The 18,162-nt window shown below is 41.6% G+C and overlaps 1 protein-coding gene across 2 annotated transcripts in view; it reads right to left on the reverse strand.

Annotated features, from left to right (window-relative positions):
* Positions 1-18,162, reverse strand: part of LOC112253882 (neuroligin-4, X-linked) — a 79,326-nt gene that overhangs the window by 33,787 nt on the left and 27,377 nt on the right. For both annotated transcript variants that reach the window (XM_024425945.2, XM_024425944.2), the window contains one exon: positions 15,479-15,631. In XM_024425945.2, coding sequence (XP_024281713.1) covers positions 15,479-15,631 — 153 coding nt within the window. The remainder of the gene's footprint in view (positions 1-15,478; positions 15,632-18,162) is intronic.

Here is an 18,162-nt window from a genome sequence, read left to right on the forward strand (position 1 = left end):
TATAGCACTTTTCATTACAGACAGAATCGCAAAGCGCTTGATAAGCAAAATAAACAAGTAGCGATTTAAAAATAAATATAGGCTACAACAGCTAGATCAAATCTGTTTGGCTGATGCCTTTCCTGCAGTCACATGACCAAATTGCCCTCTAGTGGCCTCATGGGTGGAATGTTATTAATATTTTTCTCAATTTTATAATTAATAAACATTCTCTTTTTTAAAATGTTGAAAATCTGATGTTTCTTTATCAAGCGGTTTTGTTATATTTCAGTCTTCTGTGATGTATATAAAGTGTAATATTGGAATGCAAATTCAAAATGTAATACATTTAAAATCTATATCTGACATGGTACAGGTGTCTTCTTTTTTTTAAAGCCCATAACCATATGTGTGAGGTGTATACTTCAGTTTCAAAGTATATTTGTTTAAGACTACCAAGAATGTGACCCTGATTTAGCCCACTGCAGTGAAAAGATAAATACAATTTTAGAAATAGGCGTTGTTTGTAAAAGAGCAGATTTACATGAGTTCCTAACCAAATTACTATCTATCAGAGAGGAAAAGCAATCTGGTGAGAATGTACTGTATGTATGTATGTATGCGTATTCATTTGGATTCAGTCTGGTTAATTAGGGAAAGTACAAACAGTCTCTGAACATCAAAGACTCCACGTTTGGTGGTTGGCCTCTCTCTCTCTCTCTCTCTCCATCTCTCTCTCTCTCTCTCCATCTCTCTCTCTCTCTCTCCATCTCTCTCTCCCGCTCTCTCCTTCCCCCACACTCTCTCCCTTCCCTTTCTCTATTGCTCTCGCTCTCTGTATCTTCCTTCCAGTTGTTGAACAACATTACATTTCAATAAGCTTTTCATCTGGGGAGGAGACCTCGACCCTAAAGAAATCTGATGCAAATGAACCCAACCCAAAACTCTCAGCTTCATTGATTTCTTAATCTGAGGAATCACTGTGGCAAAGACTGTAGTGGATTGGTACTCAAAGTTTCGTGTTATATCTTTGTCATACAGTATTGCTAAATATACATACTGTATATACTATATCCAGCGGTGTGAGGACATAATATCATAGGTTGGTTGCACAGGTTAAGTTTGACCAATAAGAGAGTTCCTATGTTATTCCCCAGCCTTAGAGGAACAGAATTGTACCGCTTAACTCACCAATTCAGCTCTGGGCACAGTGTGGTGGCCTGTTTCAGCTTCCAGCTGGATGGAGCGAAAGTGATCCGACGCTCCTCTCCAGAGAGGTGTCTGGCGGGTGGACACACACACACACACACACACACACACACACACACACACACTCACATGCACACGCACGCACGCACACAAACACAGCGTGGGTGGCCACCTGGGTCAGTGAGCACGCGCACATTGGCTTGTTGTGCCTCCCCCTTGTCTATTCTCAAGTCTTAGTGGTGTGTCTATGGCCAATAATAGCCAGCCCCAGCAGAATGAACTGGCTAATGTTCCAGACAGAATAAAGCCATGACCTCTGAGACATTCCTATCCTTATATGAAGAGCCTGAAGAAATACAATATCATATCCTTTCTGAAGACATTATAAGACAAAATGGTCCTGAAATTTCAGAGCAGTATGAGGGCAAAGAGAATTATGTAGCCTATGTTTGTTTAACTGTAGGGGACAGAGTGGACCATTAGATGTTATCTTACAAATCATTCAAAGGTTTATTTTTTTTTTTGGGGGGGCATATTAACATCTTTTTAAGATCTTTCATTCAGATTGTATGTGCCCAGTTTTATGATCACATTTTACTCATTGAACACAGTGGTAAAGCAAGGAGCAGACCAGCAGAGATAACACGTCAAAGGAAAGACTGGAACGCTATAAACACACAGTGGATTCATGTTGATCTATGGCAGTAAACACCTGTATTTAGCTGTCCGAAGAACACAGTTGGTTCCTTACTGGGGTTCAAATGTTGTCGCTTTGTGTTTCCAAGAGAGATAACTGGCAAGTGTTATATTCAGTAGCAATATTTTTCCAAAGGAAATGAAAAGGGCAGTCATACCTTAAAACGTCTGTAGTATGTCATTGACTTAGTACCCAAATGCTGTCAAATGCTGTGAACAAAATCTGTCGCCTGTAGTAAACTACATGGCATTTGGAAGATGTTTAATGCGTGCCAAGAGTATATCTCAAGTGTTCTTAATTAGCCATTTAACGCGGTTCTTTAACAACCAGGCATGAATCCAACGTTCTTAAACTTAGTCTTAAATCATATTTTTCATGATCTTCTTCGTTAAAAAAAAAAAAAAAAAAAAAAAAAAGTAGGTTTACCTAATCTAAAGTGTTCTCCCTCCATTCTCAACAAGTAGCTTCTTTGAACAATACTTAAAAGCCGGCCGGGATCAATATTTTCCAGCAGGCATCCAGGAAAAGTGCTAATCGGATTCAAGCTCATGAAATTAAAATGACTCAGCAGGCTGTAATTAGTGTCACGCTATTAACTTTCTGATACATGTCAACTGGTAACTGAATACTTAAACACGGGCTTTACTTTAATCACGAACATCATACACAAACTGTATAGCACCATAGACTTCCTTTTAATCCGAGTACCATACACGTCCTGCCTCGATATGTGTTATGAGAACGCATTAGGCACATCAGCTATAATCCCCTGACATGGGAATACCACTGCTCATCAACAAATCAAAACACATCTTCAACCAAGCACGATCTAGAAAAAATCTATTATCCGCAAAACAGTGAATTTGTGTGTCTGTTGCATCTCCCTGGTATTTGAGTGTCATAACATTTCAGATATCAAGAATAATCCATTCTCTCCTCATTTCCAAAGTTATACAGCCAGGCCGTACTGTGTGTGGCTTTGCTGTCATTAAAGGGCTCATCGAGGTGGTATTGTACTGTCGTAATTCAAAATGTCTTCATCCCTCACTTGTGTTGAACATCACCGCAGCGTTGACAACACTCTTAGAAAAAAAGGTGCTATCTAGAACCTTAAAGGGTTATTCGGCTATCCCCATAGGTACATGTACGATTGACATCATGATCAAATAATCCCTGTGGCTATCTGGCTACGGCAGGAAACATCCCTTATTTCCTGTTTCTCTCTCGCTCACGCGACCTACCTCTCATTTCCATACCACTTTCGCCTGAGTGTAGGAATAAGCATGTGCAGATAAGAGCATTTTTGTAATATCCTCTAAAAGAAGCTTAAGACGTCTACACGGGATGAAGTGCTGTGTCTCTGATGTTACCAGGGGCACAAGTGAGGGGGACATAATTTTAAGTTTTCTTATCTAGTCGGATAAACACTCCATACAGACTACCCGACCGCTCGGAGGCGTCCGCATGGTCCTAAAGCACACCGTTGCCTTGTTTTATATCACATTCCAAGTATAAAACTGGTGGGGGACAAAATTACATTTCTGAATGTGGGGGGGGGGGTACATGTCCCCCCCGTCCCCAGTGAAAGTTACGCCCCTGCATGTTACAGAAGAAGGAGACTATTTGAAGGAATTTTGTGTAAAATGACATTATCTAGTCTTGCTCAATTCCTTTCCTCACTATTATACATTGCCAGTCTGTTACTGTTAAAGTGAGTCTTCATCACCACCTCGGGGAACTGAAGCATATTAACATCTTGAGCTTTGCAAATAAACAAACTCTGAACATGAATATGCAAAACATTTGACTAAATCGTGACGCTTAGAGGCTCCCAAAACCTTTAAAAACGGAATACTGTGTAAGAGAAGGTCAAACACTTTTACAATAAGACTATAGCACCGCTGAGCAGAAACAAACAGCATCGGTACTGGTACTACACTGGGAGTTGACATCATCATAATAATAATAATAATAATAATAATAATAAAAATGATGATGATGATGATGATGACCATCATCATCATCATCATCATAATATAAAATAACAAAAATATGACAACTTTTCTTCGCTATTCATGTATATATACAAGTGTATGGCCATATTTCAGTAAACTGCAACAGGAAATCATATCTGGGTTGCAACTCATGTGGCTTAATATAGCTGTAATATCACAGATATTTTGAATCTGTACGTGTATTTAATTCAGAGGCACTCCAATAAAGAAAGTCAAAAAGCCTGGCTCTACAGTAAAGTCCCATACCGTGGAACCATAACATTGAGTGATACAAGTTTATTGTTGCTTGGTTGGGTGGGTTTTGATTAAATCTGTCTCTTGCTGTCTTCTAAACTCAACAGACTGTAATCTCAGAATAATAGTGATCGTCAACTGATGTCAGATGACGTGTTTGCTATGTTAAATCCTTCTTGTGTTTTCTAAGCTATTTTTGTTACTATCTGACAATTATGTTCATATATAAAACTGTAAGAGATAAACTATATATATTTTTTTTTTGCAGCTATAGCAAACAGTATCCACAAGAAACAGGCAGGCACACCACCCACCCACCACACTCTCCTAGGCTTCGACTGTTTCACATTACAGCTGGTATAATAGCAATTGAACCTGAAAAGTGTGGGTCGCGAAATGTGCGACCTCCAAACACGGAGGGAGTCACGGGGAGAAATGGACTGTGATAACCTGGTGTTGTTCAGCCACACAGTCCGCCATAGTGGTTAACCCAGAGGTGGAAACATTGCCACCATCCTTACCCATTTACTAGCTCCCAGCAGAACCAAATCAACTCCCCCATTGTGTAGTGACTGTCAAAACTTAACAGCTATTACGGCCAACCCGCCACTCTACTTAGCCATTTGCAAATCAGTCATTTTTTGGCAGTCTGAGTCTCATTGATTAATGTTTACCGTGGCATTTTCCATCCTGCCTCATTATCCACCAGACTGGATAGCGGAGGCCGAGGCTTTCTTAAACCACGGAGGAAGATGAGCAAGCGATGCCCGGTCATCTCAACCGATTGTAATTGCCCAAATTCAATGCAGCGTGCAATTACATTCACTATACTCTGTGTACCAGACCACTTACTGAAAGCAAACTCTGCAGGATAAACAATGCATTAGGAAGAGGGAAGGAAGACAGAGGGGGTGAGAGAGGAGGGCATCATTTGCCGTTTGCAGTCATCCTCTGGCATAACAAAAAAAAGGATGCTTTCAGTAACATGGAGATTTACTGAGCCACTGACCAAATCCATTTAAAATACCACCCAGCTTTCTTTGTTTTTATCATCCTCGATCTTTCTTTTCATCTGAGATTCAGTATTTGCTGTTATCAGTCCATCACACACACACATACAGTGTGTGATGTGTAGTGTGTGATGTGTGTGTGTCGTTTGTTTTGTGCGTTGCTTGTGCACGTGTGTTGATCCACACGCTGATGATGTCCATGTCCCCTCTCCTCTCCATCTGGGCCTGCGTGGCACTACCCAAATCTCTCCCGTGCATCTAGTGTACTGTAGCTTTGCTTGACACAACTGTGTCAGCTCTGTGTGGAGCTCAAGCAGCTCAAAAGCCAATAAAACACAAAGGTGAATGAATGTGAATGTGATGAAATATCTCTGTATGGCGGTCTTGGAGAGAGCCTACAGTACATGCCTACTTCCAGAAAAACATAGCTTGTGTGTTTAGATCCTGTCCATTCTCATATTTACAGTATGAAAATATACATGAAAATAATTGGTACTATTTTTGGCCAAGTACTTTTTTCCCCCGAAAGGAACATTTACAAACCACAGAGAAGAGAGAGAATATATCAATACCAATATCAATATATTTCAGGGTTTTGTTTACAATCTTCCACCGAACCATCACGACAACAATGACCTTTAAAAGTTAACCTGTCTGCGATCAGCCTTGTTTTGCTAAATATTGTTACAAAAAGCAGGACGTGAAAAGCTCAATCACATCCATCCCTCCTCTAAAGGTCTTCCGAACAAAAACAAGCTATTCGTATTCACGATAAAAAGCTAACGTAAATCCATAACGATCTGACAATTACTCAACAGAAATTACGATACATTTGTTTAATTTCTGATGTGCAAAGTCGTTTTTCGCAACGCCTTTGTTGTTATAGTCGTATGCTTTACTCATTCTTATTTAAAAGGTAACTGCTCCAAAGAAAATAGTGATAATGAATTGTTATTCAAGGATCTGAATCAACCATGATAATAATAAACAAACAGTCAACCTGACGTCAATGCCATTTTCATTGACACTTATTTTACCAGATAAGTTGACTGAGAGTGTACTCTCTTTTACAATTATTTACCACTACTACAGTTGAAGTCCAAATCAACCAGTGTGAAGTGAAGAAAGAACTAGCCTCGTGGAACACTAAGCCAAACAGAAAATAACTCAGTGTGATCTTTAACACACCATAAGAGAGGGAAAACACTAACTCACTGAAATATTACGTTTTCATGTCTTCAGAATGTTCTGATCTACGCTGCTAAAAAACAACAACATTGAAACGTAAAGAATATTTCACCGAATGCAGGTTTTGACTTTATTCCAGGATATTCCTTTTGAACCCGGCACGCAAAGACTTGTTACGGCAAACTTTTGAGCTGAACACGTCAACTCCTCTTTCTATCTATCACACACCGCCATCTTCCCTGAGACACATCAGAGCTCAATCTGATATTAAGGCTTTGTGTGGAATAAGGGTAGCTAATAGCAGTCAGAGTGGCGACTGTTCATTTGTCAAAGTAGGCGTGAGACTGGCGCACATCGTCAAAAGGAGCAGAGTGAGAGAGGGCCATTTGTCATGCTAATGAATGCTTTGCCCTCGTTTTCCTGCCACGGCCCATTCCTTGCGTGTACAGGCCTAAAGGAAATGTATGTTTGTTTGTTAGTTGTTCTACTTTTTAAATGAGCTGGGGCTATTTGAAAGAGAGCTGACCGGGCATCAACACTGGGGCAGTGGGCTGACTCTGTGTTCTCTTCTCATCTCTGTCACGTCTCCTCTCTCCTTTCCGTGACTCGGAATATGTGTGTTTATTGTACAGTATATGTCATGAACAGCCTCTCAGCGTTCCAGTCCCTCCAGTCTGCACACATATTCTCTTCCCAAACAAGGGTGATACGGCCGATATGCCTCCACCCCTCACTAGCTGGGGGAAATCAACAGGGGGTTCAGATCTGACCTCCTCCTGGCACTAGCTGTCCTTGGCCCAGTGTGAGTGGAGTTTAGGCCCCCTGGGGGCCCCTAGGGCCACCACCAAAGACCAACAATAGCCTAATAAAACACCACAGCATATAAAAAAAACACAAAAAATCACGACATGTTGTTGTGAGACACATCATTCACTGTCTCTCTCAGTTGTTGATGTGGCCAGTGGTGTCTAGTGTGTGTACGCAAATTCTTCTTTAGGTTCACAAACAAACTGATTCCATGACAGAATCTCAGGACATTGAAAATCTGCTTTGTCAATATTAAGAAACCAGGAACTGACCAGCATCTTTCTTATGTATCTCTGTCTCAATATCACTGATGCTATGGCTACACTAATACAGCAACCTATAGACTATTGAAATCTATAACATACAGTAAAACCTTCATTGTTGCTTAATCTTGTTTTGATTAATTGAATAGAAGCTGTCAATACTGGTGGTCTGTATCTAAATCCTCCTTTTACATACATTTAAAACATTAACCTAGACATCACAGACTTACAGTGCATTCGGATAGTATTCAGTATTTTGTTACATTACAGATTCTAAAATGGATTAAATAAATAAAAAATCTTCATCAATCTACACACAATACACCTGTCGTAACTCTCCCGTGACGATCTGAAGGGTCAGGTTACAGTAGGTCCTCTCTACAGAGGGGGTTGGGGGGGGGGAGTCGGCTGTTTTATGGCGGTCATAAAATACGCTGCCTCTATGATCTGTAATGTTCGAGTTTGGAATGTTAAGTGTGGGTCACAGAGAGACCCTTGGACATCAAAAGTTTGTATAATTAAACAATATTTCTATTTTTGAGAATGTGGGAGTGGTCCGTGGACACTTAAGGGACAGTCATGACGAGTGTGTTTCATTTGGCGATCTCATGAAGGACATGAAACACTCATTACTGTGTCTCTGGGTGTGTACACTTCTTAATTATGGGGTTTGCATCTAAATATTGTGACACGTACGTGATTAAACATGAAACTAACCTTCTAAATGAGAAAATATGGGTATTCATATAAAGTTAACCACATCAGTGGCCACGCCCACGTGAGCGTATACATTACAACAGCGTCATGGACCGCCCTTTTCTCAGAAGTGTATAAAACCCACTCTTGACGAAATTAACATTAGACTAGAAAAATGCAGCTGACGCTACATGTTGAAATGGTTAAGAACTACAACTCTATAGGCCACAGAGACCATACAGAGTGTGGTGTTGGCTACACGTCTGGAAATGATTCAACTCTGAGACTATCGACCACCACAGAATAAGAGCAAATCCTAGACGTAGAATTACTAGTCTGCAGCTGGAAATGAGAAGAATAACAACAATCGCGGAAGAATCTATTCTATGGAACAGCCATCTGTAAGCCTGACGTATCCATTACAACAGACAATATCCAGAGCCGCGGAGAAAGCTACAACCATGAAAAACATTGTGACTTCTGGGGAAGTTAACCAGAGACTCTCTGATGAACTGACTCTCCAGCAGACGGACCGGCGATTCCAACAGAGAAGACAACAACGGCATACGGGTGTAAATATATACATTACAATTATTTCCGAATGAGCGGCCGCTCATGTGCAAAGGATTAGCATTTCAATTCATCTAATTATCAACTCTGTGTAGTGAATCCATTTTGTCATTCCAACTTTTTTTATCTGTCCCCACCCCTTTCCATTATCTACCAAGCCGTCATACCGGTTTAGCCCACTAGGGACTCAATGCATTGTGTTAGTAACCAATAACTATATTGTTTGATTATGTATTTCTGTGATTTGTTTAGTTAGTTAGTAAATAAATACCAAAACATTTATGTAGCATTGAAGGTCCCCAAGAACACAGTGGCCATCATTCTTAAATGGAAGACGTTTGGAACCACCAAGACTCTACCTAGAGCTGGCCGCCCAGCCAAACTGAGCAATCTGGGGTGAAGAGCCTTGGTAAGGGAGGTGTATAACGGTCACTCTGACAGAGCCCCAGAGTTCCTCTGTGGAGATGGGAGAACCTTCCAGAAGGACAACCATCTCTGCAGCACTCCACCAATCAGGCTTTTATGATAGAGTGGCCAGACGAAAGCAACTCTTCAGTAAAAGGCACATGACAGCCCACTTGGAGATTGCCAAAAGGCACCTAAAGGACTCTTAGACCATGAGAAACAAGATTCTCTGGTCTGGTAAATTGGCCTGAATGCCAAGTGGAGGAAACCTGACACCATCCCTACGGTGAAGCATGGTGGTGGTGGCATCATGCTGTGGAGATGTTTTTCAGCGGCAGAGACTGGGCGACTAGTCAGGATCAAGGGAAAGATGAACGGAGCACTGTATAGTGAGATCCTTGATGAAATCCTGCTCCAGAGCTCTCAGGACCTCAGACTGGTTCATCTCCAACAGTCCAACAGCCAAGGCAACGCAGGAGTGACTTCAGGACAAATCTCTGAATATCCTTGAATGGCTCAGCCAGAGCCTGAACTTGAACCCGATCGAACATACTGTATCTGGGGAGACCTGAAAATAGCTGTTCTGCGACGCTCCCCATCCAACATGACAGAGCATGAGAGGATTTGCAGAGAAGAATGGGAGAAACTCCCCAAATACACGTGGGCCAAACTTGTAACATCATACCAATAAAGTACTGAGTAAACGGTCTGAATACTTTGCAAATATGATATTTCCATTTTAATTTTAATACATTTGCAAACATTTCTAAAAAACTGTTTTGGATTTGTCATTATTGGGTATGGTGTGTAGATTGATGATGGAAAAAATACAATTGAATCCATTTTAGAATAAGGCTGTAATGTAACAAAATGTGAAAAAAAGTAAAGTGGTCTGAATACTTCCGAATGCACCATACAGTATATACAGTGGGGAGAACAAGTATTTGATACACTGCAGATTTTGCAGGTTTTCCTACATACAAAGCATGTAGAGGTCTGTCATTTTTATCATAGGTACACTTCAACTGTGAGAGACGGAATCTAAAACAAAAATCCAGAAAATCACATTGTATGATTTTTAAGTAATTAATTTGCATTTTATTGCATGACATAAGTATTTGATCACCTGCCAACCAGTAAGAATTCCAGCTCTCACAGACCTGTTAGTTTTTCTTTAAGAAGCCCTCCTGTTCTCCACTCATTACCTGTATTAACTGCACCTGTTTGAACTCGTTATCTGTATAAAAGACACCTGTCCACACACTCAATCAAACAGACTCCAACCTCTCCACAATGGCCAAGACCAGAGAGCTGTGTAAGGACATCAGGGTTACAATTGTAGACCTGCACAAGGCTGGGATGGGCTACAGGACAATAGGCAAGCAGCTTGGTGTGAAGGCAACAACTGTTGGCGCAATTATTAGAAAATGGAAGAAGTTCAAGATGACGGTCAATCACCCTCTGTCTGGGGCTCCATGCAAGATCTCACCTTGTGGGGCATCAATGATCATGAGGAAAGTGAGGGATCAGCCCCGAACTACAAGGCTGGACCTGGTCAATGACCTGAAGAGAGCTGGGACCACAGTCTCAAAGAAAGCCATTAGTAACACACTACGCCGTCATGGATTAAAATCCTGCAGCGCACGCAAGGTCCCCCTGCTCAAGCCAGCGCATGTCCAGGCCCGTCTGAAGATTGCCAATGACCATCTGGATGATCTAGAGGAGGAATGGGAGAAGATCATGTGGTCTGATGAGACAAAAATAGAGTTTTTTGGTTTAAACTCCACTCGCCGTGTTTGGAGGAAGAAGAAGGATGAGTACAACCCCAAGAACACCATCCCAACCGTGAAGCATGGAGGTGGAAACATCATTCTTTGGGGATGCTTTTCTGCAAAGGGGACAGGACGGCTGCACCGTATTGAGGGGAGGATGGATGGGGCCATGTATCCCGAGATCTTGGCCAACAACCTCCTTCCCTCAGTAAGAGCATTGAAGATGGGTCGTGGCTGGGTCTTCCAGCATGACAATGACCCGAAACACACAGCCAGGGCAACTAAGGAGTGTCTCCATAAGAAGCATCTCAAGGTCCTGGAGTGGCCTAGCCAGTCTCCAGACCTGAACCCAATAGAAAATCTTTAGAGGGAGTTGAAAGTCCGTATTGCCCAGCGACAGCCCCGAAACCTGAAGGATCTGGAGAAGGTCTGTATGGAGGAGTGTGCCAAAATCCCTGCTGTAGTGTGTGCAAACCTGGTCAACAACTACAGGAAACGTATAATCTCTGTAATTGCAAACAAAGGTTTCTGTACCAAATATTAAGTTCTGCTTTTCTAATGTATCAAATACTTATGTCATGCAATAAAATACAATTACTTACAAATCATACAATGTGATTTTTTGGGATTTTTGTTTTAGATTCCATCTCTCACAGTTGAAGTGTACCTATGATAAAAAATGACAGACCTCTACATGCTTTGTAAGTTGGAAAACCTGCAAAATCGGCAGTGTATCAAATACTTGTTCGCCCCACTGTATATAACAAAAAATACAACAATAGACACACAATTGTACATGACATTTTCTTTGATATAATAGTATTGAATAAATGTAATGCTCTCTCTCGTAAACCTCTTCAGAGTGCAGGAAACTGCAGTTAAATATGTGTCTGCTGACACAATCAGCAGGGGCAGGGATGAATAGAGGTTTCAAGCTGTTTAAGATCAACGGACACTGACAAGTCCAACTGAGGCAGAGGCTATCCTAATATGGACACTGAATTCAGATCAATCAGCTAAAATACTATTGTGTTAAAATTGTTCTACTCATCTGACTGAATAGGCCAAGAATGTTGGACGTATCGTGTTCCCAAAACAACATTTCCATTCCATTACTGATTCACCAGTAAAACAAACTATTGGTAATCCCCGTTATATTTCCAGACCTTGTAAGGGTGTAAAAGCCCTTATCTGGACCTATATCTAGACAGGAATAAGTTGGTATTAAATTGTATTTTAAGACCTAGATGCCAAACACTCAGAACCTGCGTTTACCAGGCAGAGAGAGCGAGAGAGAGCGAGAGAGAGAGAACGAGAGACAGAAATAGAGAGAAAGAGATAGGCAGAGATGGTGTGGGGGAAGGTGAGGATGGGAAGGGTTAAGTGAAGGCAGACAAGACACATGTGTCTGTATCAGGGAGACATCAGCAGGCCCCTCACGTCTCGCCATAATAGGATGGAGAGAGGAGGAGAGGAGCGGAGTGCCATGTGGCTCTGACACATCCCAGTTCAGAGTAATGGAGCTCAGGGAGAGCTCGTCACACAGATCGGCCCATGTGGCGCATGGACACAGATGGTGCAGTGTTACGAAAGCAGCGTGGAGGCATGGCATGGTACCAATGTGGCCACAGCCAGGGCCAGCCACTGGATACAGAGTCGGAGATGCTGCCGGAGATACACGCGCACGCACACACACACACACACTGCACAGATGACCCACTGACTGCTTTTGATTCCATCTCACACACACTCGGACACCATACCATCCTTCTGTGCATTTGTGAGATTAAGAGGCTAAAGATACCATCCGTCACCATGACAGTTGGTTACATAATATAGCACTGGTTGGTTACATAATATAACACTTCTCTTGTATTTAAAATTAATTAAATCTTCAAACCCAGCAGAGTCTTGAGTTAGTTTAAATTAATGAATCAATACAGTGTGAAAGTGTATTAAGTTCACAAAATGAGGACGTTTCTTTTTTCATATTTCAAAACGCAAAGCTTTGCTGTTTACTCCTGGTATATGTGACCTGATAGGAAACCAACACACCCTCATGACCTGAGACTACCTGAATAAACTATTCAGACATTAGCCTACCTGAATAAACTATTCAGACATTAGACTACCTGAATAAACTATTCAGACATCAGACTACCTGAATAAACTATTCAGACATCAGACTACCTGAATAAACTATTCAGACATTAGACTACCTGAACACACTATTCAGACATTAGACTACCTGAATAAACTATTCAGACATTAGACTACCTGAACACACTATTCAGACATTAAACTACCTGAATAAACTATTCAGACATTAGACTACCTGAACACACTATTCAGACATTAGACTACCTGAATAAACTATTCAGACATTAGACTACCTGAACACACTATTCAGACATTAAACTACCTGAATAAACTATTCAGACATTAGACTACCTGAACACACTATTAAGACATCAGACTACCTGAATAAACTATTCAGACATTAGACTACCTGAACACACTATTCAGACATCAGACTACATGAATAAACTATTCAGACATTAGACTAGCTGAACACACTATTCAGACATCAGACTACCTGAATAAACTATTCAGACATTAGACTACCTGAACACACTATTCAGACATTAAACTACCTGAATAAACTATTCAGACATTAGACTACCTGAACACACTATTCAGACATCAGACTACCTGAATAAACTATTCAGACATTAGACTACCTGAACACACTATTCAGACATCAGACTACATGAATAAACTATTCAGACATTAGACTAGCTGAACACACTATTCAGACATCAGACTACCTGAATAAACTATTCAGACATTAGACTACCTGAACACACTATTCAGACATTAAACTATCTGATCACACTGTTCAGACATTAGACTACCTGAATAAACTATTCAGACATTAAACTATCTGATCACACTGTTCAGACGTTAGACTACCTGAATAAACTATTCAGACATTAAACTATCTGATCACACTGTTCAGACGTTAGACTACCTGAATAAACTATTCAGACATTAAACTATCTGATCACACTGTTCAGACATCAGACTACCTGAACACACTATTCAGACATTAAACTACCTAAACACACTGTTCAGACATTAGACTACCTGAACACACTATTCAGACACTAGCCTATCTTGCAGAGACTGTCAAATGTTCTGGGAGAGGAAGGTGTGAGGAGAATGAACCTCCTGGTCCTTATCTTTACCTGGGATTAATACATTTCTATTTATATGGGAGAATAGAGACCATGTAGCTGAGGGATGCTCTAGCCTGAACCTCTACTCTGAGAGACACACAAACACGTGTGCATGTATAGGTACATACAAACATGTACACGTGCACACACACACACACACACACACACACACACACACACACACACACACACACACACACACACACACACACACACACACACACACACACACACCCCTCATCTCTCTCCTCAACCAGTCTATCAAAGAAGCAGAGATACAGACTCAACGAGGGCCTCCTTTCTCCTCTCTCTACGTTTCTTTTCTCCCTTTCTTTCGCAGTGCACACTTTCCCAGAACACCTTTTCCCCCTGGCTCTCAATCGCGAAACTAAATATAGCGAGCGGTGCAGACAGCTCGGCTTCATAACAAATGGAAAGCAGAGCAGCAGTGGATACCGGGGTGTGAATATGAATTGAACACCCTGGATGTAGCTTTTTATTTTCTCATGGGCTTAACAACACTTCAGCATCTTGGTCTCCATGGAACTACCAGGTATAGTTTCAGCTCGTCCCCAGGCTCAATTATTACCATGTATAGACAGTGAGGTGTTGTACTTATAGACAAGAGAGGTGTGAAAGAGACAGAGCCGGCTGGTGGACGAGATCAGGAGTCTATCCGAACACTGCAGAAAGAACAGCGAACTGTACTGTACAGTGGATTTAGAATATAGACATGGATAAATCTTCCAGATGCTTCTGACTAATATTGCTGTTGGTAAAAATAGATATAGGGACCAAGCATAACACTCAAGTAAGACAGTATAGCTTGAGTGTTTGTATGTCTTCTAATTCGTAGGTGTAGTATAATTTGCTAAAACATGCACAGTATCACTATGAACTGGGATGACAAAGCCTATCAGGTTGATAACCTCTCCGACTCCATCATCCCCAGAGTTCATACTGGAGTTACAGGAGATGATATGCTGGGGGGAAATTGCTTAATTCCATGTCGGAACATTTAACGTTGTTTTACCAGAAACCTCTCCTATGATAAATATTCTCTCCTACCATCACATTCTCCTCTCTTGTACTATTAGAGCAATCTTATCTGAGATGTCCCACTTCTGCCAAATCAGGTAGAAGTAAAAACAAAATCTTAAAATCCTCATCCTATTTACTCCCTATTCAATTTGTATGGGTTTATTTCCTGCTGTGCCATCAGTTGAGAAAATACAAATTATACCACATAAACCTCACAATTTGAATCGCCAGCATTTACAGTACCACAGCCAACCAAAACACACATCAAACACACAACATGGATGAATCGCTCATTCCATGGAAAACACATCACAAAGCGCCAAGAAGACCCCAAATGATATGCTGTGACTTACCTAACACTCCAAGCCTGTAGTTTATGGTGATTACGATGACGTTTCCGTAGCTCGCCAGGATACTCCCATCGATCATGTTCCCCGTTCCCTCCATGTAGGATCCACCGTGGATGTACACCATGACTGGCTTCAGCCCGTTCTCATCGTGGATGTCTGGAAAGAAGAGCAACAATGAGCGCCTGTAGATAACACTGGGTCAGGTAGTCTGTCCCAAATGGCACTCTATTCCCTATATAGTGCACTACTTTTGACCATCGCCCTATGGACCTCCTACATAGGGAATAGGGCGTAATTTGGGTGGTTAGGAAGCCAGCCAGTCACATCCTTTACTTTGGATGCATATGTTTTTGACATTTTTAAAAATCGGCAGGCCAATGGAATATGGGTAGTTCAAAGTGGGTGTCATATGTAAACGCTATTGGATAAGAGAGGTTCACTGTAGTATTGGAGATACTGTACGAGGGGAAACCTGATCTCTTTAAATATGTGATAGAGGCATCATTCTGCAGATATCTGTACAGGGACTATGTTCTTGGAATGACATCAACACACAAGGACTGTTTCCCAAATGGCACCATGTCTCCTATATAGTGCACCGCTTTTGACCAGAGTCTGTATCAAGGGAATAGGGTGGAATTTGAGATGCAGCCAAACATGACTGCTACAGTACAATTAGGTAGGGTGAATGCCTTATTTTGGAGCTTTGCTACTCTGATTAGTACATGTGTAGGAGTTGATTATAAATTAAGAGGGTAGAGTCTTAGTATTGGAGAAGATTGGAGAGGGATATCATGTTCCACAAACAACCAGCCTGCTAGCAGGATAAATCAACACTCGGTTCAGTCAGCAGTCACAGGCCTCATTAGGGTGTTTCTCAACTTGCAGTTGATTCCTATGGGTCCAGCATTTCAGAAGTCAGCATTCTACCACTGCTTTCCACATTCTACCTCCTCAGGACATGGTGGAGAAGCAATGAGTTTAGAATCAATGATTTGGGGAAGGAGGGATTTTTCAAGGATTTCATTACTTAAATAAAAAATAAAAGGTGTCCTTCTAGCCTCTGGGTAGAAACACTATACAGTGCATTCGGAAAGTATGCAGAACCCTTGAGTTGTTCCACATTTTGTTAGGTTATAGCCTTATTCTAAAATGTATTAAATTATTTTTCCCCCTCATCAAACTACGCACTATACCCCACAGTGACAAAGAAAAAAACAAGTTTTTAAAAATGTTTGCAAATTTATTTAAAATAAAAATGGAAAAATGGAATTCAGACCCTTTACTCAGTGGTTTGTTGAAGCACCTTTGGCAGTGATTACAGCCTTGAGTCTTCTTGGGTATGACGCTACAAGATTTGAACACCTATATTTGGGGAGTATCTCCCATTCTTCTCTGCAGATCCTCTCAAACTCTGTCAGGTTGGATGGGGAGCGTCGCTGCACAGATATTTTCAGGTCTCTCCAGAGATGTTTGATCAGGTTCAAGTCTGGGCTCTGGCTGGACCACTCAAGGACATTGAGAGACTTGCCCCAAAGCCACTTCTGCTTTGTCTTGGCTGTGTGCTTAGCATCGTTATCCTGTTGGAAGTTAAACCTTTGCCCTGGTCTGAGGTACTGAGTGCTCCGGAGCAGGTTTTCATCAAGGATCTCTCTGCACTTTGCTCTGTTCATCTTTCCCTTGACCCTGACTAGTCTCCCAGTCCCTGCCGCTGAAAAACATCCCCATAGCATGATGCTGCCACCACCATAGGTGTGGTGCCAGGTTTCCTCCAGGCGTGCTGCTTGGCATTCAGGCCAAAGAGTTCAATCTTGGTCTGAAAGTCCTTTTGGTGCCTTTTAGGAAACTCCAAGCTGGCTGTCATATGCCTTTTATGGCCAATCTACCACAAAGGCCTGATTGATGGAGTGCTGCAAAGATGGTTGTCCTTCTGGAAGTTCTCACATCTCCACATAGGAACTCTGGAGCTCTGTCAGAGTGACGATCAGATTCTTGGTCACCTCCCTGACCAAGGCCCTTCTCCCCCGATTGCTCAGTTTGGCCGGGTGAGAGTCTTGGTGGTTCCAAACTTCTTCCATTTAAGAATGATGGAGGCCACTGGGTTCTTGGGGTCCTTCGTTGCTGCAGAAATGTTTTGGTACCCTTCCCCAGATCTGTGCTTTGACACAATCCTGTCTCGGATAAAAGTTGCTTATATGTGCCTTTCCAAATCATGTCCAATCAATTGAATTTACCACAGGTGGACTCCAATCAATTTGTAGAAACAAGGATGATCAATGGAAACAGGATGCACCTGAGCTCAATTTCGAGTCTGATAGCAAAGGGTTTTTCTGTTTTTTATAAATTTGCAACATTTCTAAAAACATGTTTCTGCTTTGCCATTACGGGGTATTGTGTGTAGATTGAAACGTGTTTTTAAAAATGTAATACATTTTAGAATAAGGCTGTAACTATCACACTTTGATGTGATTCACCTGTCTTTGTGATCGTCTCCACCCCCCTCCAGGTGTCGCCCATCTTCCCCATTATCCCCTGTGTATTTATACCTGTGTTCTCTGTTTGTCTGTTGACAAGTCAACTAGCATTTTTGTGTCAACTCCGGCTTTTCTCCAGTCTCTCTTTTGACCCTTGCCTGTCCTAACATTTTGCCTGCCCGCCTGACCACTCTGCCTGTCCCTGACCCTGAG

This window comes from Oncorhynchus tshawytscha, linkage group LG07 (genome assembly GCF_018296145.1).
Source record: "Oncorhynchus tshawytscha isolate Ot180627B linkage group LG07, Otsh_v2.0, whole genome shotgun sequence".
Lineage (NCBI taxonomy): Eukaryota > Metazoa > Chordata > Actinopteri > Salmoniformes > Salmonidae > Oncorhynchus > Oncorhynchus tshawytscha.